Source organism: Corylus avellana, chromosome ca7 (genome assembly GCF_901000735.1).
Source record: "Corylus avellana chromosome ca7, CavTom2PMs-1.0".
In the NCBI taxonomy this organism is placed as follows: Eukaryota; Viridiplantae; Streptophyta; class Magnoliopsida; order Fagales; family Betulaceae; genus Corylus; species Corylus avellana.
This window is the reverse complement of record NC_081547.1, coordinates 22,951,194-22,976,102: the sequence shown is the minus strand read 5'-3', so window position 1 is coordinate 22,976,102 and position 24,909 is coordinate 22,951,194. Positions and strand designations below refer to the sequence as shown.

At 36.8% G+C, this 24,909-nt stretch overlaps 4 protein-coding genes across 5 annotated transcripts; 3 read left to right on the top strand and 1 right to left on the bottom strand.

The window, feature by feature from the left end:
* The first annotated feature begins 1,351 nt into the window (after window positions 1-1,351).
* LOC132186801 (magnesium transporter MRS2-1) lies at window positions 1,352-8,605 on the top strand. Of its 2 annotated transcripts, none has more exons than XM_059600866.1 (6): window positions 1,352-1,654; window positions 2,345-2,972; window positions 6,505-6,633; window positions 7,383-7,715; window positions 7,809-7,856; window positions 7,990-8,173. In XM_059600866.1, exons 2-6 carry the CDS (start codon window positions 2,382-2,384, stop codon window positions 8,005-8,007), a joined length of 1,119 nt encoding a protein of 372 aa, XP_059456849.1. In that variant the 5' UTR covers window positions 1,352-1,654; window positions 2,345-2,381; the 3' UTR covers window positions 8,008-8,173. The 2 variants fall into 2 exon arrangements, with proteins under 2 accessions (XP_059456849.1, XP_059456848.1); XM_059600865.1 differs by lacking the exon at window positions 7,990-8,173 and adding an exon at window positions 8,180-8,605 and having other exon boundaries at window positions 1,356-1,654.
* Window positions 8,606-10,505: 1,900 nt separating this feature from the next.
* Window positions 10,506-13,694, top strand: LOC132188210 (pentatricopeptide repeat-containing protein At1g80880, mitochondrial). The gene is made up of 2 exons (XM_059602619.1): window positions 10,506-11,235; window positions 12,028-13,694. Exons 1-2 carry the CDS (start codon window positions 10,613-10,615, stop codon window positions 13,118-13,120), a joined length of 1,716 nt encoding a protein of 571 aa, XP_059458602.1. The 5' UTR covers window positions 10,506-10,612; the 3' UTR covers window positions 13,121-13,694.
* An 85-nt stretch (window positions 13,695-13,779) lies between these two features.
* On the top strand, window positions 13,780-17,075 carry LOC132188212 (early nodulin-like protein 19). Its single transcript, XM_059602620.1, has 3 exons — window positions 13,780-13,874; window positions 16,087-16,420; window positions 16,592-17,075. The coding sequence occupies exons 2-3, from the start codon at window positions 16,249-16,251 to the stop codon at window positions 16,936-16,938; spliced, it is 519 nt and encodes a 172-aa protein (XP_059458603.1). The 5' UTR covers window positions 13,780-13,874; window positions 16,087-16,248; the 3' UTR covers window positions 16,939-17,075.
* A 2,916-nt stretch (window positions 17,076-19,991) lies between these two features.
* On the bottom strand, window positions 19,992-22,568 carry LOC132188707 (putative receptor-like protein kinase At1g80870). Its single transcript, XM_059603236.1, has one exon. The coding sequence runs from the start codon at window positions 22,476-22,478 to the stop codon at window positions 20,337-20,339; it is 2,142 nt and encodes a 713-aa protein (XP_059459219.1). The 5' UTR covers window positions 22,479-22,568; the 3' UTR covers window positions 19,992-20,336.
* Window positions 22,569-24,909: the final 2,341 nt, after the last annotated feature.

The window sequence follows — 24,909 nt, the reverse complement described above, 5'->3', positions numbered from 1 at the left end:
GATGCTTCAGATCTCTTTGGATTTGTACTTGGCGGCGTCTGAACTGTCGTTAGTGGCAGAAGCGTGTAGCTCCTGCAAGGGCAGTGACGGTGCAGGCAGAATTTGGCAGAGGCGCATGGTGGCACGTCAGAGGGCCAATGGCAATTCCGAATCTATAGGCTAGCAGGATTTTGAGACTATGGGCAGCAGAAATTTTGGCGGCATTTGATGTAGGGCGATAAGACTAAAATTCGACAAAAGGAAAATACTATAAAAGACGATTATTGAAGGCCACAGAAAAGCGACTCTAATACCATATTAGAATGCTTTGATAGCATGTTGGAATAATGGAGAAATATAGAAGAGTGAGAATAATAGGGAGAGCAGAAGCATACAATCGACTACATTGTATTGATATATTTTATTCTAATAATGAATATAAATGTCTCTATTTATAGAGAGACAAATAACTTAATAGACTAAGAAAAAGTAAATATAGTAAACTAATAATACCTTAGAAAGTAAATAACCTAATAGAATATTCTTAACAAACGCAAAGGCCAAAACAAACAAAATTTATTGGTTGGTATAAACTAGTTTGGAAATTGAGACAGCAAAATCTCAAAAATATCCTCCCGGAATGATATTTTATTTTATAAATTTATTATAAGGTTGAAAGCGTCCAAGATGAAAGAAAAATGCTATTTTGGCAACTGTATACGCGTTCTTAATTTTTTCACTCTTACCCATTCAAAAGTTTTACTGTTACGGCATTTCAACTACTTGACATTTATATAATAGTCTATTAATATTAAAGGTCTATTTGAAATTGGAATTTTAATAAATACAATTGTAAAAATTGTATTTGAAATTGTAAAGTATTTAGTAAAACATGTTAAAATGGTTTTTTTTTTTTTATCAAATATTTGTTAAATTTGTAATTTTTTAAATAAACACCCCTAATCTACTTATAAAAATTGCAAATAATCTTTTTTTTTTTATTTTTTATTTTAGATTAAGTGCTTTTTAAATCGTAATACCATTTGGTATTATGATATTTTTTAAAAACGTAGATTATTGTTGTGAAATCACAATCTTAAACACACCCTAAATAACATTACCTGCAAGAATGAGTAGAATGAAAAAAGTAATGCTATTTAGTAAATTCTTATACGATTGTCATATAACTATGACGATGTAGCAGTAAAAATTAACATTTAAATCAACAAAAACTTGTAAAAAAAATAAAAAATTCAATGATTGATACTCACTAACAGATCGGTTACCAGATAAATATCATTTATGTTGATAAATAAATGATCTCAAATGATGTAAAGTATTATTTTTAATTGTTTATCATATCCCGAAAGAAAGAAGCGAAGCACAAGCACCCGTAATTGAAGTGGCAGAAGAAACCTGTTGCTTGCTGTAGTTGCACATAAATACAGAAAGATAGTCACAAATGATGACACATATATTCGTTTAGTCCCAGATTCTCTTGCTTCCTCCACAAAATCTCTACGAATTCTTAGCCTGGTCTAGGGCTAGCTTCAGATTTGTGCGAAGCCAATCGGTACGAACGAAGGCGTTGATTCAGCTGAGACGCCACGCCCTCCGCCCTGGAAGAACCCCTTAATTCTTCGTTGCAGGATTTTATTATTTGGCACACGGACAGGTAGGTGTAGATTATGAATCAGACGTTGCGTATGATTCTTGATTTTTATTTTTATTTTGGTATTATGCTTATTATGCTTGAATGTGAATTTTTGTGTTTTTTTGGCTCTATGGGTCTCAAATTTTGAACATTTCACGATCAAACAAGCTATCAAAATGGGAATTAACAAAATCTTTGTCTTGTGCTTGGGAATGGAAGGATTCATTTGCCTGCGTTTTGCTCTGGTCATTTTTATCTTATTTTTGCTGTCGTTGTTTTTTTGGGAAGTTTGTATTTGAATTTGCTATTCAAAGTTCAATGAGATGGTCTTCGCCCAGTTTGATATATTTCTCCTCTCTTTTATGGATGTAGGAGTGCTGTGTTTAGATTTGTTTGACAATGCTCACTGGTGCCGTATTTGCTATTCCAAGTTCTGGGAATAGGCTTTAGCTTTTGAAGTTATTGAGTATTGACTACCCGGATAAAATCTTTCAACGTATTAAGTTAGATAATCCATTGCATGATCAAATATGTTAACTATATGAAAACCTCAAAACAAATGCTTTTAGTGAATGAGTGCATCAATATCTAATGTGGGTAAGGCTTACTTGAGATAAGTGAGAGTATCATGTTGGTAGGATTTTTAATCTTTTTTTCTCAAATTGTAACGTTAACCATACTAGTAAATAATTGGTGCATCTATTTTGTCAGCTGTTTTGCGAGTTGCTGCAGTCGAAGCTCATTGTTAATGGCGGATCTTAAAGAGCGCCTGCTTCCTCCAAAACCTCAGTCAGCTGTAAACCTTAGAGATACAGCTTATCGATCTTCAACCTCTGGGCGGCCACCTTTCCAGGGTATGGATGTTTTGGGGCTGAAGAAACGTGGCCAAGGCCTTCGATCTTGGATTCGTGTTGATGCATCTGGGGATTCCCAAGTCATGGAGGTTGACAAATTCACTATGATGAGGCGTTGTGATCTTCCTGCCCGTGATCTACGCCTGCTTGATCCCCTATTTGTTTACCCCTCAACAATCCTCGGTAGGGAGAAGGCTATTGTTGTAAATTTGGAGCAGATTCGATGTATTATCACAGCAGATGAGGTTCTGCTCTTAAATTCCCTAGATAGTTATGTATTGCAATATGTGGTGGAGCTACAACGGCGGTTGACGACAAGTGGTGTGAGTGAGGTCTGGCAGACAGATGCTGCTGACTTGTACCGAAGGAGGGGAAGTAGAAATTTTGACAATGCGTTTGGGAGCCCATCACCAGACTATTTGCCTTTCGAGTTTAGGGCTCTTGAAGTTGCCCTGGAATCTGCTTGTACATTTCTTGACTCTCAGGTGCGTACACTAGCAAGACTAGATTGTACAATTTACTCCTTGTCTGTCTTTGCTCTCTCCCTCTTTCTTATCGCATTTGTTTGAATTATGTGTTTACACTTTTGGCCAAGCTGAGTGCTTACTACTGTGAGTAAAAGATTTATTTTCTCGAAAATATTTAGCCAATTCATGTATCCTTTATAGACCTTTTCATGGGCTGGGTGTAACACCCCCAGCAGCTAGGTTAGGTTTGTCAATCTAGAAGCCTCAGATAAATAGGAACAGAAGAGCATTTATGAACAAAATAAATACATGAGTTTAAAAGACTTTATTAAACATAAACGCGGAAACATAAAGGTCTAAACATGGCATAAAAGTGTCTGAAATTTTTCTTTCTTATGCCCTTTTTTTATGAATAATAATAATTTTATTGAAAGAAAAGGGCAAAGTCTGTACACGAAATTCTTTCTTATACTATTGGACATGTATTGAAAATATGTTAATCGTAAATCATGAAATGAAATGAAATCCCCCATCTAAGTTGCATCCGGCCTCCTATTGTGTCTCAACCTGACCTGGAAATAAGAAAAGAAAACTAATGAGTGAAAATGCTCAGTAGTAAGTATTACTCCCAACCAATTTGAAACCGGTTGGTCAAAAATCTTTTCTTTAAAACCTTTTCCTTCAAAACACTTAATACAACATAAGAAAGAATATTTTTAAACTATTCTTCGAAAAACTATGTTTGAAAACAGTGACTTCTATGTTAAAAGAGAAACTCAACATTAATTTCTTCATAAATAGAACTTAAGGAAAATATTTTCTTCATAATACACCCCCAACCCAGGGTGTTACAATGGTTCAAGCTTCAATCAACTATTAAAATGAACTATAGAAGCCTGAGCCCACCCTTGTGTGGCCCGAAGGTTGAGCCTGCTTTCCAAGCCCAAGCCCAGCCCATAGAAAAAGAAAGCTGGAGCTTGTCCACAAGCCCAAAAATTTCCATCCCCAACTTAAACTAAACCCAAAATGTTAATTGTTTTTAGACTAAGAACCTATTTGGGATTGCGTTTGAGAAATAGAGCTTTTAAGTTAAAATTTTAAGCTTTTGTCAAAAGTGCGTTTCAACCATTTTTAGGCTTTTTGGACCCTTAAAAGTGCTTTTAGTTTTTTTTTACCAAACGAGTACTTTTTTCTTCAAATGGGCTTTTTGAGTGTTAAAAGTACTTTTAAGCCTCTCAAACGCAATCTCAAACAGGCTTTAAAAGGTGATGGGCCAACTTCAATCTAGGCTTACTTGTTTAGCTGAAGATTAGTGAGGGAAATTGGCTTTGAATAGGGGAATGGCTCCTCTCTTGACACCTGTGGTTGATGTGGGATACATAGTGGCGGAATACGCCTCTCCTACACTCCTTGGAGATGAAAGACTCTTGAGGAATCCAAGTCCCTCGTTAGTAAATTTTATATTTTGCTTTTCCTTATGTTTATACAAACACTTGAGCAAATCAAATACAATATATGTCATTATAGATTTCATTTTTGTCAATAAAGTTGTTCATATCTCAAAGGATAAAGGCTTGTTGTCAGGCCTGGCCAAGCTGTGGTTTAGGTATCTAGCCCAAGCGTGGCCAGAAAAATTAATTTGGCCTAACTTTTATACCCAGGCCGGCAGCTGGGTGTAAAATTGAGCCAAAGCCTGCTTAAATGAGTGCAGGGTTGTGTGGGCTGGGTGGACTGCTGGCCCATGAACAGGTCTAATGCTTTTGTGGAATGCACTTTTAAAGCTTTTCGGCGATTTTAAGAGCTCTCCATCAATTGCAGCCAAACTGTCAGAAATGCTCAGAAAGAGCTTTTCATGCTTATAAACCACTTTATCCACATTCAACAGCCGGGGGCTCTTATCCATGTGTCGATGTTTCTTCTTTATGCCTCAAGCCTTTCACACTTGACTACAACTATAATATCAATCAATATTTTGGTGAGACAATCATGTTTGTTAAAGAAAGATGAACCTTGGTTTTCAGTAATACCAGGGGCAGTTGTACATGAAGGATTTTTACTGATACATGGAGTACTCTTTAAACCGATTCATCCATTAGAACTTCTGCAATCTTGAGGGTACTCATCTTGGTGATAGTCTGACGGATGATACTTGCCTAGGGTGCAAAAAGTTATTTTCTTACTAATGTTGGCTAGCCTTAAATGATGCTGGGCATTACCACCTTGGTGCTTTGCCTTTCTAAGTGCTTGGAGATCCTTTGAGAATGTTTTAATGGTTTCTGTTCTTTGTTAGAATACACAAGGGTTTCTTGGTGAGTTGTATCGCAAAAGTGAACACACATGAGGTTTTAGATACTGTAGAATACCAATTAGTATGAATTACTAGTGGTTTTTTTATGAATTAAATTTGGGGAGGAACTAGTATCTTGCTGAAGCCACGAGCGAAGATGTCAGATAATTTAGCTGTAAGGGGGTTGAATATTGAAGAGGTGAATATTTGATGTGCCATTTGCGTGATTATGCAATTACTGGATGTCAAATTTTGGGGATGTTCTGACTTGAATATTTACACTGGCCCAGAAGTTTTCAGTGAACCTTTATGTGAAGATCTACAAAGTTATGGATGATGAGTTCTGCAGGAATTAGTTATAATAGATAGGCCTCTGATCCTTTTACAGTCATAGTACTAAAAACCTGAGCTGAAATATGGCATATTGTTGCTAGGGTTTATTACTTGAGGAATTGTTCATAAATCAGCGGATAAAATTTAAGATATAAACCAGTATCTTTTCTCTTTTACCCCTGATTTTGTTTTGAAGCATTGCCATATAGGCGTGAGAATTAAAAAAGGGGTTTCTGGATAAATGTGCTGAGATTGGTGGTTATTCCTTTCTTAAATTTTACCCACATATGGGGTGATGTTTGGAAACAAAATTCTGCCCACATACCGAGTATGGACCTGGACCTTTTAGTGTGAATGGAAACAAAGCATTGGTGATCTCATTATGAGACAGCTGGACTGTTGGTAGGAGATATGGAGTTCTTATAGGATTTATTTTGTGAAGCCTATGGGAGTTGAGAGCTACCATATCTTATGCAAATAAGAGTTGGGTCTGAAAAAATTAGACTTTGAAACCCGGCTTTCTCCTACTTCTTTGGAAGGAATTTTTGACATCTTATTCTGACTGTTAGAAGGACAAGTAGTTCTATCAAAGGCAACCTTATATCCACAGGTGTTTTGGTCTGTCGGGGAAAAAGGAAAAGAAACATGGGTTGAAAACCTGATGGCTCATTAGGTGATTAAAGTTATACCTCTCTCTCTCTCTCTCTCTCTCTCTCATGCACACACGGACACACAAACAAAAGCTTAATTAAGGGTAAAACAGAGATAATGCACTTGCATGAAGAATCTTATCCATTTATCTTCTGGGGCTGCTTGTGCTCTTTGTTAACAGGAAGGTCTTGTAGTTTGTTTCATCATGGTTGTCACTGGTTTAACATTTGATTATTTGAGCAAATTAGTAACACATTTAATATTTGGAATTTTCCAAAGGCAGCAGAATTGGAAATTGAAGCGTATCCATTACTAGATGAACTGACATCAAAGATCAGTACACTTAATTTGGAGCGCGTGCGTCGGTTGAAAAGCAGGCTTGTCGCATTGACTCGGAGAGTTCAGAAGGTACTGTATATTCAGTAGGGCTGTCAATGGGTTAGGTACAGATCTGGCAATATCCCAGTAAAACAATATCTATGTTACCTATCCCAAAAAAAAAAAAAAAACAATATCTATGTAAAATTTGTCTGAATACTTTTTTGTACGAGCATGACTTTCAACAATATTTATATGTAATATTACCTTTTTTTTTTTTTTTTTTGTTAAGATAAATACTAAATACTATCATTCTATCCAACATTCACCCAATAAGACTAATGTGGTACTCCCAACTAACCCAACATTATTGGACAATTGGTTATTTTGATAACATTGTTGGACAATTGTAGGATAAAAATATAGTATTAAGCATTACTCTTTTGTTAAATACAACTGATTTGTTAGCAAAATTACATATCAAATATGGTTTGTTATAGTTGATATTTTAATCAGATTCAGATCATGACAGGATCAAATCTATCCTAGTAAATTACAAAAAAAAAAAAAAAAAAAAAAAAAATCTATCCTAGTTCAAATTCAATCTGATTATAATCAAATCTTAAGAATTACCAAAATTTGAACTTGTATAGCAAGTTTGCTTTGATGCTAATCAATCTTGATCAGGTTGGTTTCAGATCCTGATCATACCTATACCTATTGACAGCCCTAATCTTTCTTGTGTTAATCGCTTCCTACATTATGCAAGCAAATGGTAGTCATCTTTTTCATATTTTTGCCCCCTTCCTTTGCTCTCCTTTTTGAGTTGCATCTATTAGGTTAGGGATGAAATAGAGCAGCTCATGGATGATGATGGAGATATGGCTGAAATGTATCTTACGGAGAAGAAAAGGAGGATGGAAACATCAATTTATGGTGATCAGTCTTTGGTAGCATACAGATCAACTGATGGTGCATCTGTTTCTGCTCCTGTCTCTCCTGTTTCTTCACCCCCTGAAACCCGGAGACTTGAGAAAAGCTTGAGCATTGCAAGGAGCCGACATGACAGCATGAGGAGTTCTGAAAGTGCCACAGAAAGTATTGAAGAGCTTGAGATGTTGTTGGAAGCATATTTTGTTGTCATTGATAGCACCCTAAACAAGTTGACATCGGTATTTGTAGCATGCATTATGTTTCAATAATTTTTCTCATCTTTCCTTGAATAGGATGAAGTGACGTAAAATCATTTTCTTACCTTGTTTCAGTTGAAGGAGTACATTGATGACACAGAAGATTTCATCAACATTCAGCTGGTATGTTTTTCTTTTTAATTAATTTTTTGTTCCCTTTCTTGATGAAGAAGTGTGTTCTAAAATCTAACGAGTCAATCTAAATAGACCGAACATCACGAAATACCCTGATGACATTCATCTTCACCTCAACTAGGGTTGCACTTTTCAATAATGATGCACAGAAGAAAACACAAGTTTGCGCTGGACCTTGCAAATTTATGATGGAAGTCGTTGCCAAAGTCTTGAAGCCCAATGACATCCTTTAATTCATAAAAAAAAAAAATAATAATAATAAAACACAAAGCATTGAATATTGGAATCTGATGTGAAATTTATGGTTGCAGGATAATGTTCGGAACCAGCTGATCCAATTTGAGCTGCTACTCACAACAGCAACATTTGTTGTAGCAATCTTTGGGGTGGTAGCAGGGATCTTTGGCATGAATTTTGAAATACCGTTATTCGATTACCCTGATGCCTTCAAGTGGGTCCTTATAATCACAGGAGTCACCTTGGCAGTCGTATTTTTCGCATTTGTGTGGTTCTTCAAGTACAGAAGGCTAATGCCACTATAAATTCATGAGGAAACCACAACCAGGAAGTACAGAGGAAAAAAAATCTTTATTGTTGTTTTACCTTTTGTCTACTTTAGGTGAAATTCAAATAGATAAAGACTCGCTCTATTTTATTGCGATTCTTTTGTTTTAATTTAGACTCAATTGTAAGGAATTCGTAGAATATATAATAATTATATATTATTTTACCTTTTATCGAATGCGTATTGGTATTGGTGTTGATACTATATATGATCCTATACAAGGACAAGTAAACTATATGAAGTAAATTTTATAGCAGTCTCTGTACCCATTAAAGGTGTCAATTTCTTTTACCATGGAAGCTCGGGATTCTTTAAGAGCATTCTCGTCCGGCTAGCTGGCTAGTCAAAATGTTAAAATAGACTAAAATGGACTTAGCAAAATGTTGAAACATTTGGTGAGTTGCCCAAAATAAAAAAGAGTGCTAGAAACTTTTGTTGACCCAATTTGAGTGGTCCTTCTCTACCAAATCTAGTACGCATGGACAATGTGTAAAACTAGCTTAGTAGTAGCAACATGCCAACAACGTTGGTAACCCCCTGCTTCCACTCTGACAAGGTCTGCCTGCGAAGCTTCCCTCCCCATTAACATTGTTATCAAATATCAACCACCTATCTTTGGCAGCCATTTCTGGTCTTTAAGCCAAACCTTCCAATATATTGAGCTTTGGAATTGGGCCCATCTTTTTTCTCACTTGTTCACTTGGGATTCTATTGTTATCAAGAGATACTAATAAAATATGGTTTTCCTTTTTATTAATATATGGGTAAACTTAATTTAACTTCCCTAAACTACTAATCATTTTTTAATGTCCTCCCTAATTTCTTTTCTTTTTTTTAAAAAAATCTATTTCTCTCACTCTCTCAGCTCTTTCTCTCTCTTCTCTTTGGCTGTCAGGGCGGACGACAAGAGTGTTCAATGTGGAGAAGGGCATAGATGGTGGTGTTAGAGTTAGAGTGCTTCGTTCGGGTGGCAATTGTGGCTAAGTCTGGCGATGATATGTTAAACTATTAAAGCTTATGAAGAATCATGGGAACGACGATGACCTCGGGTGCAAGAAGCCTAGATGGGCCAATGCTGGTGGCAAACGAGTTGTGACATTCCACATAGGCACTAGTGAACGCAAAACCGAAGATCCCAAACATAAAAAATAGGTCAAAGATGAACAATGGCATGGATAAGCTGTTTGAGACTGTGTTAAAAAATGAAGCAAAAGAGTAGTGTTCCTACAAGTGGTGGCAAGTTTCTTCAAGGGATTCTGATAGAAAGTGTGAGATTCGATTTGTTCAATGACAACATAGGAAGATTGATGGTGGTGGCGAGCATGGCTCAAGAGTGCAACGCCCCTAAAATTAATTAATTATACTAATTAATTTGAAATGTTGCTCGTAGTACTTTTACATTAATTAATTTGTAATAAATTGGAGGTACTATCTAAACACAAACACATCAGAGTAAAAAGTAGCGAAAAGCCAAAAAATGTCGATCTGAGTTGAAAAACTAAGTAACCTCAATAATATCTTCAATTATCAATAAAAACTCAGAGCCTCCAAGAGAATATAAATTTCAATAATACAATACTTTCTCAAATGTATTTATACACAAATGATGCCTATAAATCTACCTCTACAAGCTCATCACTTAGCATCTTCAACCTTTCGAATAGCTCTAATCTTACATTCTACGATAAACCTAACAATAAAACACCAAGATGTTTTACAAGGGAAAAAATAATTGCATAAGTCCATGATAAATCACAAACGGAACTTAACCCTTATAGTGAGCCATGTTTAAAAGATTTGGTACTCTTAACATTTATCTTTTAGTAAACTGTTGACCATTTAGGAAATGAATTATTTTTAGCAAAGCCAATTTTTTTTTATCCTAATTAAAGAAAGGGTTATAAGGACGATCTTTATCGCTCTTTATCCGGGAGAAAGAAAGAGAGGAGAATAAAAAACCGAGAAAGGGGAAAAGGGGTGGGATATATATATAACCCTGATATTAATCATATTATAATTATTTTGTTTACAAAGTTATTATAATTAGGTACAACTTTGGCTATTTCCGGCATGCTCAGTAAAACTGAGTGATATCTGGTTTGCTTTTTTACTTGCGTGCTATATATATACATAACGTTTCAAATTCTGCATCAGGATGGCACTCTGCGTTTGATGACTCATGGCACTTCTCCCCTCACTTGCAAGGAGGCTGCAACGAACACATCCGCACCTCCTCCAAGCTCTCTTCATACCCCGCCCTATCGCTCGCTCACCTTCTTCTTCATCTTCTTCTTCTTCACAACGCCCATTACTCCATTGCCTCTCTCACACATTTCATCGAACATGTTTCGTACCGTCTACACAGGCGCGCCGGTTCTCAACCCTCCAACCCTTCTTACCTCGAAACCTCCGCTACCCATTTGACTTCTACTATTCCAAATTCCAAACCACCCATGACCCGCACAACCTGGGTCTTCTCCGATTCCTCGAATTGCTCAGAGGAGCCTCCCAGTGTCCCTCGGAGGCAGAGGCCACGGCCTTTCTTGACGACTCAGGCATCGAAGCAGATACAGAAATGGTCTACTCGGCGATTTGGGAAACGAGGGAAGAGTGGAGACTGGCCTTTTTGGCTTTTAAATGGGGAGAGAGATGGAGCTGCAGTGATGAAAAGGCGTGTAATTTGATGATTTGGGTTTTAGGCAATCATAGAAAGTTTAATACTGCATGGTGTTTGATTCGGGACATGCATATGCTCCGGTCTAAAATGGATACTCGGCAGGCAATGCTTATTATGATTGACAGGTTAGGTTGTGCTCTTCTTTCACAATCTTTGTTTGAGGTTTGGCTATGTATTGTCATAGATCGAAATAAGCATGTTCATGAAATAGCTATATTGCTTTCTAATAGTTAACAGTGCATGTAGTGTAGTTATAAAACTAAAGGTTTCAGATATTTACTTCAAATTTCTTCCATTTAAAGCTTAAAAAGGGTATTCTATATGGTTGTCTAAATTCTGGTTTCGGTGGATCGACACAAGGTGCTTTGAACTTTTAAAAATTATGAAACCAATTTTCTCTTATTCATTTCCTGTATCTCCTCTGCCTTTGGCCCTGGTCCTAGTAAGATGCAAATCCTGTGTCTCCCTTGAAATAGTTTTGTTCTATATTTCTATTTCAATTTTGTCCAAGTCCATTATAATTGACTGCATCACAACACTTTTATTATCAGAGTCAGAGACAAACTTAAAATAGAATAAACAAAAGAAAAATGCCCAGGGAAAAAAAAACAAAAGAAAGAGAATAGAATGACTTAAAAGGGCTTTTATTCTAAATCTTTATCTCACAAAGTTCTATGACTTGATTCTTTGTTTCTCTTTCGTTTTGTAAACATGTAAAATTTCAAGAATTAATTATCCTTGAATTTGTTGAAGCTTCTCTTTTTGAAGTTCTTATTTTCATGTTTGATTGAGGATGAATAATAATTAAATATTTTGGATGAGAGCACTGTTGAAATATTGTGCTTTCCCTACCTTATACTCACAAATATTAATTCAAGTTATTGTTCTTTCTTTGTTCCAAATTGGGTGATGGTCAGATATGCATATGCAAATGATCCACGCAAAGTTATTCAGACGTTCCACATCATGGAGAAATTCAGACTGACTCCTGATCAGGAAGCATTCCACACTGTCCTGAATGCTCTCTGTAGAAATGGAAACATTGAAGAGGCTGAAGAATTTATGTTTGCAAAGAAGAAGTTATTCCCACTGGAGACCGAGGGCTTTAACATTATTCTCAATGGGTGGTGTAATATATCTCTAGATGCATTTGAAGCAAAGAGAGTTTGGAGAGAAATGTCAAGATGCTGTATTACACCAGATGCAACTTCTTATGCTCACATGATTTCCTGTTTCTCAAAGGTTGGGAATCTCTTTGACTCACTTCGACTCTATGATGAAATGAAAAAAAGGAGTTGGGTCCCAGGCCTAGCGGTTTACAATTCTTTAATATATGTGCTAACTCGTGAGAATTGCTTTAAGGAAGCTCTCAATATCCTGGACAAAATGAAAGGATTAGGTTTGCAACCGGATTCTGCAACTTACAACTCAATGATACGCCCTCTGTGCGAAGCGAAAAGGTCAGAGGAGGCAATAAATATATTGACCTCCATGATGGAGGAGAATCTCAGCCCTACCATGGAGACCTACCATGCATTTCTTGAGGGTGCAGGTTTTGAGGGAACATTTGAGGTTCTTAACCGAATGAGGAAAGTTGGTTTAGGTCCTATTGAGGATACCTTTCTTATACTTCTTGGAAAGTTCTTCAAACTAGAGCAACCTGAGAATGCATTGAAGATTTTCATGGAAATGAAGCAGTATGAAATAGTGCCAAGTTCCACGCATTACTTGGTGTTGGTACAAGGGCTTGCAACATGTGGCTGGATGATCAAGGCCAGGGAATTCTATGCTGAGATGAGAGCAAACGGATTTTTGGACGACCCAAAGCTTAAGAAACTCTTAAAGGAACCAGTCCAAGGAAGTACACGTAAAGGGAAACGGTGGGTCCAACGGGGCAAGAGAGATGGGAAGGTGAATCATAAGAAAGGCAGTACAATGAGATGGGCAAATCAGAACCACCAACCAAGAATGAGGAAGAAATCAATCGAAAAGTCTAATTTGGAACTTTAATTGGATGTAAAAAGCATGGCAGGATATCTGTGCAAGTTAGCAAGACTATGAAGAGCTATAGCTGCTGGTTGTTCATATTGAAAGAGTGACTGAAGAAGCTTCTGGTTCTAGAGTTTTGCTTTGGGGAACTTGGCAATTGGTTCAATAACATAATCCTCTATGTCTTGGGTTTATGATCTGCCTGCATATTGGAATGACTTGCTTCTCTGTTTAAGAACTGAGTTTATAGCACACAAAGAGAACTCTTTGAAAGTTCCTAAAAATTTGAGTTACTATTGATCAAGATGCTCAACCCATATGGTGAGCCAGTCCTGAAGGTGTCCTGGTTCTCTTATAGTTGAAAAAATCTGCATATGTCACAGATTCTGTAAGTCCATAATTTTGTGGAACTTGTCATATTCCCCTAATTCTTGACAAGAGAATGCATCATCTATTTCATAGCATTGAGAATTCAGGTCTTCTGGGTTACTACTTTTTTTTCAATTTATTCAAGGATTTTTCCAATTTGCCCTCGGAGGAACATTGGAATCGCCCTCTCCCCCAAGTGCCTTTTCAATATAGCCTATTTACTGGAGGACTAAGTAGAAGGGCGAGTTACTTTGTGCCTTTTTCTTTTTAGAGGGAAGTAATAGTGAAAGAGAAATGCTACACACACTTCCAATTCTCAAATAATATGCCCAGGCTTTGGCTTGAAAAAAAGAAGAGACTTTGCTTGGAGTTGGAGCTCAAGGAGCCAAAAAGCTTCAAGCTTGGGGTAAGGAAGCTAATCCTAACTTAATTTCTTATGGTTAGTCTATGTGCTAGATTTTTTATTTGGTAAGTATGTGTGTTGGCTTAGATCAATGGGAAGTGGATAAAGTTGAAGTTTTTGAGAAAACCCAAAGCATATTTAGTAAGAAAGCTTGGAACTTTGAAGGTTGGTTTGTATATTGAAACCTAGATCAGTTCATGAAAGTGCAAGATTAGACATATAAAATATTTTGGGTTGTTTAATGAAAAGGGAAATGAAGCTGAGTAAGAGTGAAAAAATAATCAATCTTAATAATAGAAATATGTGAGGAAATACTTATCTCCTGCTACAGTTGCTTAAGTTTTTTGATTGAAGAACCAAGATTGATGTTGAAAATCTCTAAACCCTCACATTGTTTTACTCTTTAATGGATATAGCTTATTAGCATGCTCGCAGAAAAGCAATGACGTGATCATACAACAAATTGACGTTCAAAAATTGTTCCAACATGGATAAAGCCTTAATGTAGTGTTCCATTTTTGAGCTCCACGTACTATTATACTTTCACTTTTTTGCTTTTGGTTTTTCTATTCAAAAAAAAAAAGGCAGGCAGGTCAAATTAATTGCCTATTATACTTGAGCATGACTATAATAATACATGTTTGTTGAGAGTTGCATATGAGCAGTGGCGGAGAGACAGGGGGGCGACCCAGGGGCGGGCGCCCCCGGTAAAAAAAAAAAAAAAAAAAAAAAAAAAAAAAGTAGTTTTTGGAATGCGCCCCTGCTAAAAAATTTCAGCCCCTGCAAAATATTTTTACTGCCCATAAAAAAAAACTAAACTAGTCTCAACGCAGCAACGCTCCAGTGTTCTGTGTTCAGCCCCTGCAAAATATTTTTACTGCCCTAAAAAAAAAACTAAACTAGTCTCAACGCTCCAGTGTCCACGGCAATACACTAAACAAAAGAAAAAAAAAATAATCTTACCCTAAATGGCTAAATCCCTAACCCCTCTTCCAAACTCCAAATTGTCCTGCGGCTCAAGCGTGGACTGTGCAGGCTGTGCAGCACTCCGTCTCCCATCGCCATCGACCTTGAATTGCTTAGCCGCACCACCGGCATTTTCACGCCACAACCGCCCACGGTGATAGCCCATCTGACGGATTTTCCTTTTTTGTTTTCTTTGATAGATTTTCATGAACTTTGTTCGGTTTTAGTTTATGGGTTTTGTTGATTTAACTCATTTGTCTAACATGGTAATTTGGTTTTTGGTGGTTCACTGGTTCAGAACTCATAAGGGAAACAGAGGAAGAAATTTTGATTGTGTGTGTGACAGTGTGAGAGTGGTGAGAAACAGAGGGATTGGTAGTAGTGCCGTAGTGGGGAGAGATATTTTTGAGATGGGAACTTGGGAAGGCTATTTGTGAGCACACTCTTGAAGCCAACAAATACCCACTAGAGACAAAACTTGAATTGGGCTCCACACTCAACTTTTGACTGACTTTGTGAGTAATGAATATCTGAGATCTCCTTGGTTGCTTAACTTGCTTTATTTTTATAAATATATTTGGTTCCTAAGACATGAGATACATGAATAATTAAGGCATCAAATTGAAAGGAAAATTGTCAAAAGCTTTAATTCAGATTTGATACTGGATGATTTTGTTGTTCTAAGATCACGTAGAATGCAATTTTAGGCCCTTTGTATTTTGTATTTTTCTTTACTTTTGTACTAGTGCTTACATGGTAATTGATATATTAATTTAACATATATTTATGAAGTTAGATAAATATGCTTTTTGTGATACATATATTGTGATATAATTCCTTCTTTTTTTATTATTGTATTTACCATATTATAATAAAAATATAATATATAAAGAGAAAAAAAAAAAAAAAAAAATTTATCATTATATTTTATTGACGCCCCCGGTAAACTGAATTTCTGGATCCGCCACTGCATATGAGTAACATTTTTTCAAGTCCGATTGAGTTATATAGTATGAGTTATTGTATGATCCAACCGTTTTAAGACATCAATTGAATCAAACATGAATAATCAACTTTCACCCACGTGCATATCCGTCATCCGACCACTTTAAGGCTATTATTAATGATTATTAAACTAGCACTGTATTCATTTTTTGTTTTTTTTTGGTTATCTGCTTTAATTCAAATCTAATCATTATAAAATTGCAACAAGCTTTTATTGACAGATATGCATGTGACACTACTGCAGAGGGACCACCATTTCAAATTTTCTTGGACCTCTGTGACTCTGTCTATGTTTGTCGAGAACAGTCAAAAGGAAGTAAACCAGCTCGATCCCACTCTCTTTGATTTTGGGTAACCAGCTCTCAATCTCAATCAATCCATAAAGAAAAGCCACCAACAGCCAACCATGTCCAGCTCAACCCACCTCCTCTTTTCCCTCCTCCTCTTCTCCGCCGCCGCAACCCTTTCTCCCATCCTTGCCACCGATCACATCGTCGGTGCCAACCGCGGCTGGAACGCCGGCATCAACTACACCCTTTGGGCCAACAACCACACCTTTTATGTTGGCGACCTCATCTGTAACTCATCTCTCTCTCTAATCTCTATCAATCTATTTCTCTGTTTTCGTGTATATATTTATATTTAATATTCTGGATCTGTTTTCTAGACACAACATTCAAAACCCACTATAAAATTTCTTTCCCATTTTCTGTTGTGTGTGTGGCTTCTGGAATTTGTTTCTGCTGCAGCATTTAGGTACCAAAAGAACCAGTACAATGTGTTTGAGGTAAACCAAACAGGGTACGACAACTGCACGACAGAATTTGCGGTCGGGAACTGGAGCAGTGGCAAAGATTTCATACCCCTGAATGAGGCGAAGAGGTATTACTTCATTTGTGGCAATGGGCAGTGCTTTAATGGGATGAAGGTCTCTGTACTTGTCCATCCTCTCCCGCCGCCCCCATCGGCTTCTGTGGGTGATGTTGAGCATTCCCCAACGAGTTCTGCTGCCCCAGTGGCTGTGCAGAGGAGAGGGTTCGGGGTTCTGGTTGTATCTTTTGTTGTGATTTGTTTTGGATTTGGGCGGATCATGTAGTGCCGGAGGTTTTGCTTTTGGCTTGGCACCTGGTCTAGCTGAGAGGAAACTGCATTATTCGTTTGTGTAATTTTCCTGAAGGGTGAAAAACTTGAAAGTACTTTATTAGTACGTGTGATTTGACACAAATTCAAATAGACCCTTCCGTTTTAAAATGCATTGCAGTTGGTTTTTGTTCAATAATTCAACGACATGTCATGTCAAACTAATAAGCGACTATACATTATTATTATATTAAAAAAAAAATTAAGAGGTTTCGATTACTTCTAATAAGAAGTTGAGTTACCTTCAAGTGGCTAGTTAGTGTTTTTGACCGCTTCGAATGGGTGTGAGGTAGTTCAACCACCCTAAAATTTGCCATTTTGCAATTTGGGGTTGTCATGGGTGGTTTGACCACTCCTAGGTTGGCCAAAATGGGTGGTGGCCCAATAATTTTTTTTCTTTTATCTTCTTTTCTTTTGTTTTGTTTTGTTTTTTTTTTTAAAAAAAAATTTAAATAATAATAATAATAATAATAATGTGGCATATGAGATACATTTAGTTGCATATGAATTTGACTTGGCATACTATTAAATTATTAGACGGAATGACCAACTATGTCTGTAAGATGTCAACAAGTATCATATGCGACACGTTTTAAAACCGAAGAGTATTTGATTTTGCATCAAACCACATGTACTAATAAAATAAAGTATTTAACCCATTTTCGAAATACATGAATTTTAGATTCTATCTGAATTTTTTGGTCGCATTGAGCTATTTAGGTCTATACAATTTTCTGAATGTATATGTTTCGTTCTTGAAAAATCATCTAGATTTTAAGTTCGTCTACTAAGAACATTCACATCTAGCTCAGTAAACTTTCTTCATTGGAAGCAAGTTCTCTCGATTTAAAATTTGGTGTGGGGGTAACCAATTGATTCTTCAACATTGATAAATTATTTATAAGATATATGTCATGTAAATCAAACGCCCACCTCTATTTTTAATTAAGCTTGTCATTAGTATGCGGTCAAAATCAAGGCAACTGTTGGTGCAATACATTATTTAACAATAATTCAAATCAAAGGAAGACAAAAAGAAAGAAACTTGCAACTTGGCAGAAATCTTCACTAGAATACCCCATTGAATGAATCTTAGGTTAAGGCACTCAAGATAATTGGGGACTACTCGTGTACTCAGCCTCGAAGGGCCATTAAGACCCAACTATTGAGAAATCACCCATTAACTAGAATTTTTGTGGGTTAACTGATAGTTAGGTTGGCCCAGAAAATTGAAGGGCTACTGGTGTATGCTGTCCCACTAGACCCATAAGGCCCATTTACCCTATAGCTCCTCGAGCCCAAACACAACAAAATCCTCTTCGCTCGCCCAAGAGGCCCTTTGCCAAAGGGTTCGATGGCCTATCAGAATAGACCAAGTTCAACAGGCTAGGAAGAGGCTCGTTGGTCAGACTCAAGACCAATCCTATTCTAGAATTAGGATGCACTTGTGCCTCAATCGATTCTCCCTCTCGCCAGGTCAGATTTTCCCAACCCAAAAACCTTTCCCAATAATCGAGAAAAGGAATTGTTTGTGTACTCAAGATCATCTATTCCCTCAACAATATTCAAGCAGGTGACTCCCAAACCCTAGCAAGGGGAACTGGGAACAACAAACTTACATAAGGAGGGAAAAACCCTTCACCAAGTATGCATTCATACAGACCCATACGCTGTCAATTTGTTTTCTTTTCTACCCATTCTAACTTAAAGTATTGGATGTAGTTCTACTGAATCTTTGGTGGACTTTTCTTAACTTTTTGTTCTCCCTTTAGCTTATTTCTTGTGCTTGGCTTGCTAAGTTGCTATCACTATACCGACACAATACATTAGCGATAACAATCTTGTGGATGTTAGTCAACGTTAACATTTTCCTGTCTCTACAGAACTCAGAGTCACATTAAATGCAGATGCCTTGCGCGTAAAAAGGTCATAGTCAACATTATATATAACGCGTTTTATGCCGAGAAACCCTTGTTTTCAACGTTCTTCTGTATCTGCCGTTAAAGCTGAGTCCCATGGTGTTGTGTGGTGACCCATGGTGGTTGTGGCGCTGAGAGCATAATAATTTCATGCCACTGTCAATTGTTGAGAACATCAATCTGGGTTGTTTAGGGGATGCTATGTAATGAATGTTGATTGGCTTCAACACCAGATAAAGTGGTCAGTCTCTTGTTCTCAGCTACTCAGTGGTGACTGAATGTTGCCTATTGATGAAGCATTTGCTTTCCTTTGCCTTGAAATCATACCATTTATTTCTTTCAGGAAAAAGAAATAGACAACAGTAATGAAGTGGCTGAATTGTCTATGAAAAAATACATTAATTTATGACATACATCAAGCAAGCCAGTCTTGGTCCCTCGTGGCCTGATGATGCACACTATAGCAGTGAGTAGATTTGCCCTAAAATCATGACTTCTGCTGCATGTTCCTACCAGTCAAAAGCAACACCAAAGGAGAAAATGAAAGGGGAGGTATATAATCATCCTCTGTATTCCAATAATTATTGTGGTTTTTGTTGTGAGTGTAATTGTAAAATTTGTGTCCCACATTGATAAAGTATAAAGTGAGTAGCTTGAAGTGCTGATAATATTCGGGCTGACTAAAAATCTGCTGGTGGACTCTCCTTTACAAGAAGGTTGCTGTTTCAAAGTGGGGAGTGTAAAGAAAAAAATATCACAGCTCCCTTTGGTTAAATATCTGCTTTTGATGCTCCAAGAGTGTAGCTAAGAGCAGTAAAAATGACATTGAACTTATAACCACCACCAAAGGGAGCTTATGGAAAGATGAACAGAAGTAACTTCTGAATGATGAGAAATATAATGACCCATGCACTTCAGTTCACACCAAACAAAAGCACCAGATAACCTCTAAATTTTGAAGAAAACCCTTTCCAAGGTTCACATGGAGAGAACCATTTCTCCCCAGAACTAGGGTAAAGTCAAAAGAAAAAAGGGGGGAAAAAACTATTTATTTTATTTTATTTTTGCATTTTGACGAAGAAGAGAAAACTTTGAAGTAACTTGTAGCAGCTACCGTGTATACAAAGCTTGCTTAATGAGTTAGCCAGACTAAAGATGAGCAGGCCACGATTTAAATAAAGGCGGCCTAATTAGCACTCGAGAAGTTACACAGCACAGGCAGAACATGTACTTGAGCCATCAATATTTGCATTCACCAAGTGGCAAAGAAAGAAAAATCATTAATCTAATGTACATACAACAACATATTTCTCACAGTACACACACCTTCATTCCCCTGATCTGTTCTCTGATGGCAGCTACCAATCCTCACTCCTTTATATTATACTCAGTATGACAATGTGAAGAGAAGTAAAATAACATTATGATCCAAAGGCTACTCTCCATTTGTCTTCTGTTTTCTCCTTGCCCTGCTGTATATTTTGGAAGAAGGAGAGGGAGAGAACTCAAGTTGGAGTGGTGGGAGATCCATCTCCCCTTTCAATATCTTAACGATTTCCCCAATATCTGGCCGCAACTCCGGCAATTTCTGTAAGCAAGTGAGTGCCAGGTTAATACACAAGCTTGCCTGGTCCTTATTGTAATCATCTTTTAGCCTCTCATCCACAAGTTCTAAGATATTTCCAGCTTGAGCCAAGTGCCGACACCAGCTTATTAGATTTGCTTTCTCAAGCTTCATAGGGGAGGCAAGAACATGTAATGGCCTTCGACCAGAAACAATCACAAGAATCAAAACCCCCAGACTGTAAATATCAGCCTTCTCCATTAAGAACCCACATCCACCATATTCTGGTGCGACATAGCACAAAGTCCCTCTCATACTTGTGGTACTACTGAGCTCGCGACTAAAAAGATCTCCACTCCACATGTCACTGCCAATAGACCGAGTGCTCTTTTTCTTCCATCCCCTTCTAAAACTGAACTCCCCATTTACATCACACTCATTCTGATTTTGCTCCGCTAAGTTCTTTCGTCTAAAGTGAAACCGTCTTCCAAGACCAAAATGTGGCATTTTGAATCCTCTTCTCCACTTGGTTTCAAGATTTTTAAGCTTACTACCCTTCCTGCTAATCTCAGCAAGGTGCTCTTCCTTCCACCACTCCTGCATCTTCCTTTGTTTCTTCTTACGATTTTTTTTCCCCCTTGACTCTTTCTTCTCATACCCTTTATCAAGATTTTGATCAAATCCAACTTCTTCGAATTGGGGTTCAGTCACATCTTCCAATTTATCTAAGGGAGTTGAATTATCCATGTTATTTTGCTCAGGAGCAGTACTCTTCTTTTCTTCATCCCAGTCAGGATTCGTTGATGGGCAAATCTGACTCCCTATCCATTCCATAACATAATCCTTGCTACACAATTCACCACTCCCATCCTGCTTCCACCACCAATTCTTTCCCCATTGTTTTGTATCCACCTCCTCATCAGCAGTCGAAGAAGCATTAAAATTCAACTCCTTACTATGATCAATGCTGGAAAACTCCTCATCATAAGGCACAAACCTATTGGTCCAATCATCCCCACCGACGTCTATGACCGAAACTTCCTTCCCCTTCGCACTACTACTCTTAACATCACTCTCACTTGCCATGTTAGCATTATAATTCATAGAGTTCATATTCAAAGCTTTAGCATTATAAGATATCCTACTATTTTTTGAAGAAGTAGAAGCCTGTAAAGCAAGAGCAAAATCTACCTCATGAGTGCTCTCCACCGGGGTACCGATTGCCGGAGTCTCCGCAGCCAAATTCCCCGAAAGGTCTTGGCTCTTCCACAGCTCCTGACTCTTCCCCAAGTCCTGGCTAAACAAATCCACCCCAAATTCACCCTCCACCTTAATCCTCGACAACCCAAAATCCGAAATCCTTGCCCGGTAGTCCGAATCGAGCAAGACATTGCTGGGCTTAACATCCCCATGAATAACTGGCGGATCACATCCAAGATGCAAGAATTCAAGAGCTCTAGCAACGTCCAAGATTATGTCAAACCTCCTTTCCCAGCTCAAACACGAACACCCATCTCCAAAAAGCGATTCTTGCAGGCTGTTATTGGGTATATACTCATAAACCAAGACCCTCTTATTCTTTTCCACGCAGTAACCCAACAGAGCAACCAAAAACGGTGACCTTAGGCCCCCAAGAATCTGCAGCTCATTCTGAAACTCCCTCTCTGTCTGCAGAGAAAGAGTGTCGAGACGCTTGATTGCAATGAGCTTTCCATCTTTCAGTATTCCTCTAAACACAGTGCCCGACCCGCCTTTGCCAAGGATGTTGGCAGTGTCAAAGCCATTGGTGGCTTGCTTTAGCTCTCTGTACGAGTATCTCTGGAGCTTGAGAGGAGCACTGGAGTCAAAGGGAATGGTTTTAGCTCTGTGCACAAGGGATTGCCAGATGTGATACAGAAAGTAGAGGATTGAGAGGAAAATTATTATGGAAGCAGAGATGGTGAGGGCCAAGAACAAGACCCTGGTTTTTGTGAAGAAACTTGGCCCTTGAGGAGCTAAGGGTCTTGAAGGCATGTTGCGTTTCTTGGTGCTTCTGGGTCTTCAGGGTTTGAGAGTTTGGTCACAGAGAATTGAAGAAGAAAAGCAAATGCGCATGGATCTTCAGTTGGGTATATCAGTATCCAATGTGGCTTTGCTTTACAGTTGGATAATCATATGCCATTGTTAATTCTAGTTTACCACTAATAATATTTAGTGACTGGTGATATAAGATAAGGATCTGGTATGTATATATAGTGAGTTTAGTGAATAAGTAGTGTTATTTAGTAGGTTATTATATTATTATCGTATAACGGAAATAATATCACAGTAAAAACCAATCATTAGTTTTTGAGTAATGCTATTTACTAAAGTCTTATACAACTGTTATTCAAGTAAATAATGTTGCAGTAAAAATAAACTATTCATCAATATTCATTAAAAAAAAATGATGCATTAATCAAATAATTGTAATTTTAAAAACGTGAAAAAATTCACAATTTCTATAAGCTGACTAGAGAGTGTTTATTTGAAAAAGTGCGAATTTAAACCAAAATCACGATTTCACTTAAAAAAATATTTGAGGTAATATTTATCTATTTAGCCATGAAACCGCAATTATATACTAATGTTATCTAAACACTCAATTGATAAAAAAAAAAAAAAAAAAATTAACATGTTTTATCAAACGCTTGTACGATTTTTTTTTAAAAAAAAGTGATTTCAAAAGCACTATTTTTAAAAACGCAATTTTTAAAATTGAACTCCCAAACGCCCTTAGCAAATAAGAGTATCAATAGGGATTTCTAAAAAAAAAAAAGGTACTTTATAATGAGGTTAGTGATTGGGGAAATTAGGAAATGTGGAGGGAGGGTCCCATGGTGATAAAAAGATGTCTGCAGACAAAGTCTTACAAGGGAGGAAAAAGCATAACTAGAATGGAGGGAAGGAAGGTTGGGTTACAGTTGTGATGTTGCTAACCTTTTATTTATTTATTTATTTATTATCAGGACAGTGCTCTTTTGTCTTATGCACCATGATTACCGGGTGGGCACGTGTGCTGGTTTGGACTTTTGGACAATTCATGTTTTATTATTTATTATTTATTATTTGTTTTTGTTGTTTTTATTTGACTAAAAAGTATTAAGAGAGGTTCACATGTCGAGTGAATCCCTCTCATTCTTGCCAACATTCTTTTAGTCAAGAGTCGACTTTTGAGAAGTGATGGTATGTTTAGGAGGATCCAGCTCTTAGTGATGGTGCCTCCACAATGAACCTAAATTCAACAACTTCACATAAACTACTCCTTGCTTTCTGGATTTCTTATTAATTCTTAACTCTTCAATCATAGTAATTAATAAGAGAATTTCTATTTTTCTTTTAATTAATATGTTTGTCAAATTTACATATGATTTTCTAGAAACAACTTAGGTTTGAACCAAACAGAGCATGTTGTTTTTATCTGTGAAATGGAGATAATCTATTTCATAGCTTATATTAGATTTTACGTATCTAATGACATTGCAGTCAATTAATATGACATCATATATATTATTAGATGCAACAAAATATAATTTTAATAATGAAATAGATCCGCTTCTTTGAAAAAAGAGACCTATATTAAATAGATTAAGAGTACCTTTGACATCGTGATTTCACAGGCAAAAATTGCGATTTGAAAACATTGGTAAGGAGGTGCATTTTTTAAAACGCATAATTTTGTAAAGGCTAAACTACGATTTTAACTGTCAAATTGTAATTTTTTCAAACGTTTAATTGTGTTTTTAAATCGTACTTTTTGAAATCATAGACTCAAACGAAACCTAAGTGTAAACTAAGTCATTTATGACTTTTGGTAATCGTCTGCCAAGATAAGGTTGTTATTGTGTTTGTTGTTTGAGAAATGTTTATTTATATTATGACGTCCATCTCGTGTAAATTTATTTTTCCTTTTGGCCAGATTCATTTATTTTTTATCTAGGTAAAATCTTTTATTGTAGAAATAGCATTTGCATCAATGATCATGACCAATGTATAATAAACATAGAACAAATGTAAGATAAGATATATAGAATAAGCAATCATGAGTAAATAAATTATAACTTGAGTCTTGAGCTATTCTTTGGTTGGCTGTGATAGGAAGACTTCTGAGAGATGAAAACTACATCAACTTAAATCTATTAATCATTACCTAATTAACGGATACAAAAAGGGTAAGTGCTATATATATTTTTTTGCCTTTCATATGGGCAAAGACAATGGATGAGAGTGATTACCAAAAACACTATACTTATTTCCTTAAGAGTTGCATTTCTGTCTTTTAATATCTCCAGCAAAAGTTTTTATTTTACTACTCAAAATACAATTTTTTTTATTTTTTTTATTTTAGCTACTAGTTTTTCACTACACACTCCAATAAGAACATCTATTTTAACTATTTATTCTAATTAAATATTATTTTTCAGTA

Excerpts from the sequence above, each read along its gene's own strand:
- LOC132186801 (XM_059600865.1), top strand. The coding sequence starts at position 2,382 with ATGGCGGATCTTAAAGAGCGCCTGCTTCCTCCAAAACCTCAGTCAGCT. Across the intron at positions 2,973-6,504 it reads GTACATTTCTTGACTCTCAG|GCAGCAGAATTGGAAATTGA; the intron begins GTGCGTACACTA and ends AATTTTCCAAAG. Across the intron at positions 7,716-7,808 it reads CCCTAAACAAGTTGACATCG|TTGAAGGAGTACATTGATGA; the intron begins GTATTTGTAGCA and ends ACCTTGTTTCAG.
- LOC132188210 (XM_059602619.1), top strand. The coding sequence starts at position 10,613 with ATGGCACTTCTCCCCTCACTTGCAAGGAGGCTGCAACGAACACATCCG. Across the intron at positions 11,236-12,027 it reads ATGCTTATTATGATTGACAG|ATATGCATATGCAAATGATC; the intron begins GTTAGGTTGTGC and ends GGTGATGGTCAG.
- LOC132188212 (XM_059602620.1), top strand. The coding sequence starts at position 16,249 with ATGTCCAGCTCAACCCACCTCCTCTTTTCCCTCCTCCTCTTCTCCGCC. Across the intron at positions 16,421-16,591 it reads TTATGTTGGCGACCTCATCT|CATTTAGGTACCAAAAGAAC; the intron begins GTAACTCATCTC and ends TTTCTGCTGCAG.
- LOC132188707 (XM_059603236.1), bottom strand. The coding sequence starts at position 22,478 with ATGCCTTCAAGACCCTTAGCTCCTCAAGGGCCAAGTTTCTTCACAAAA.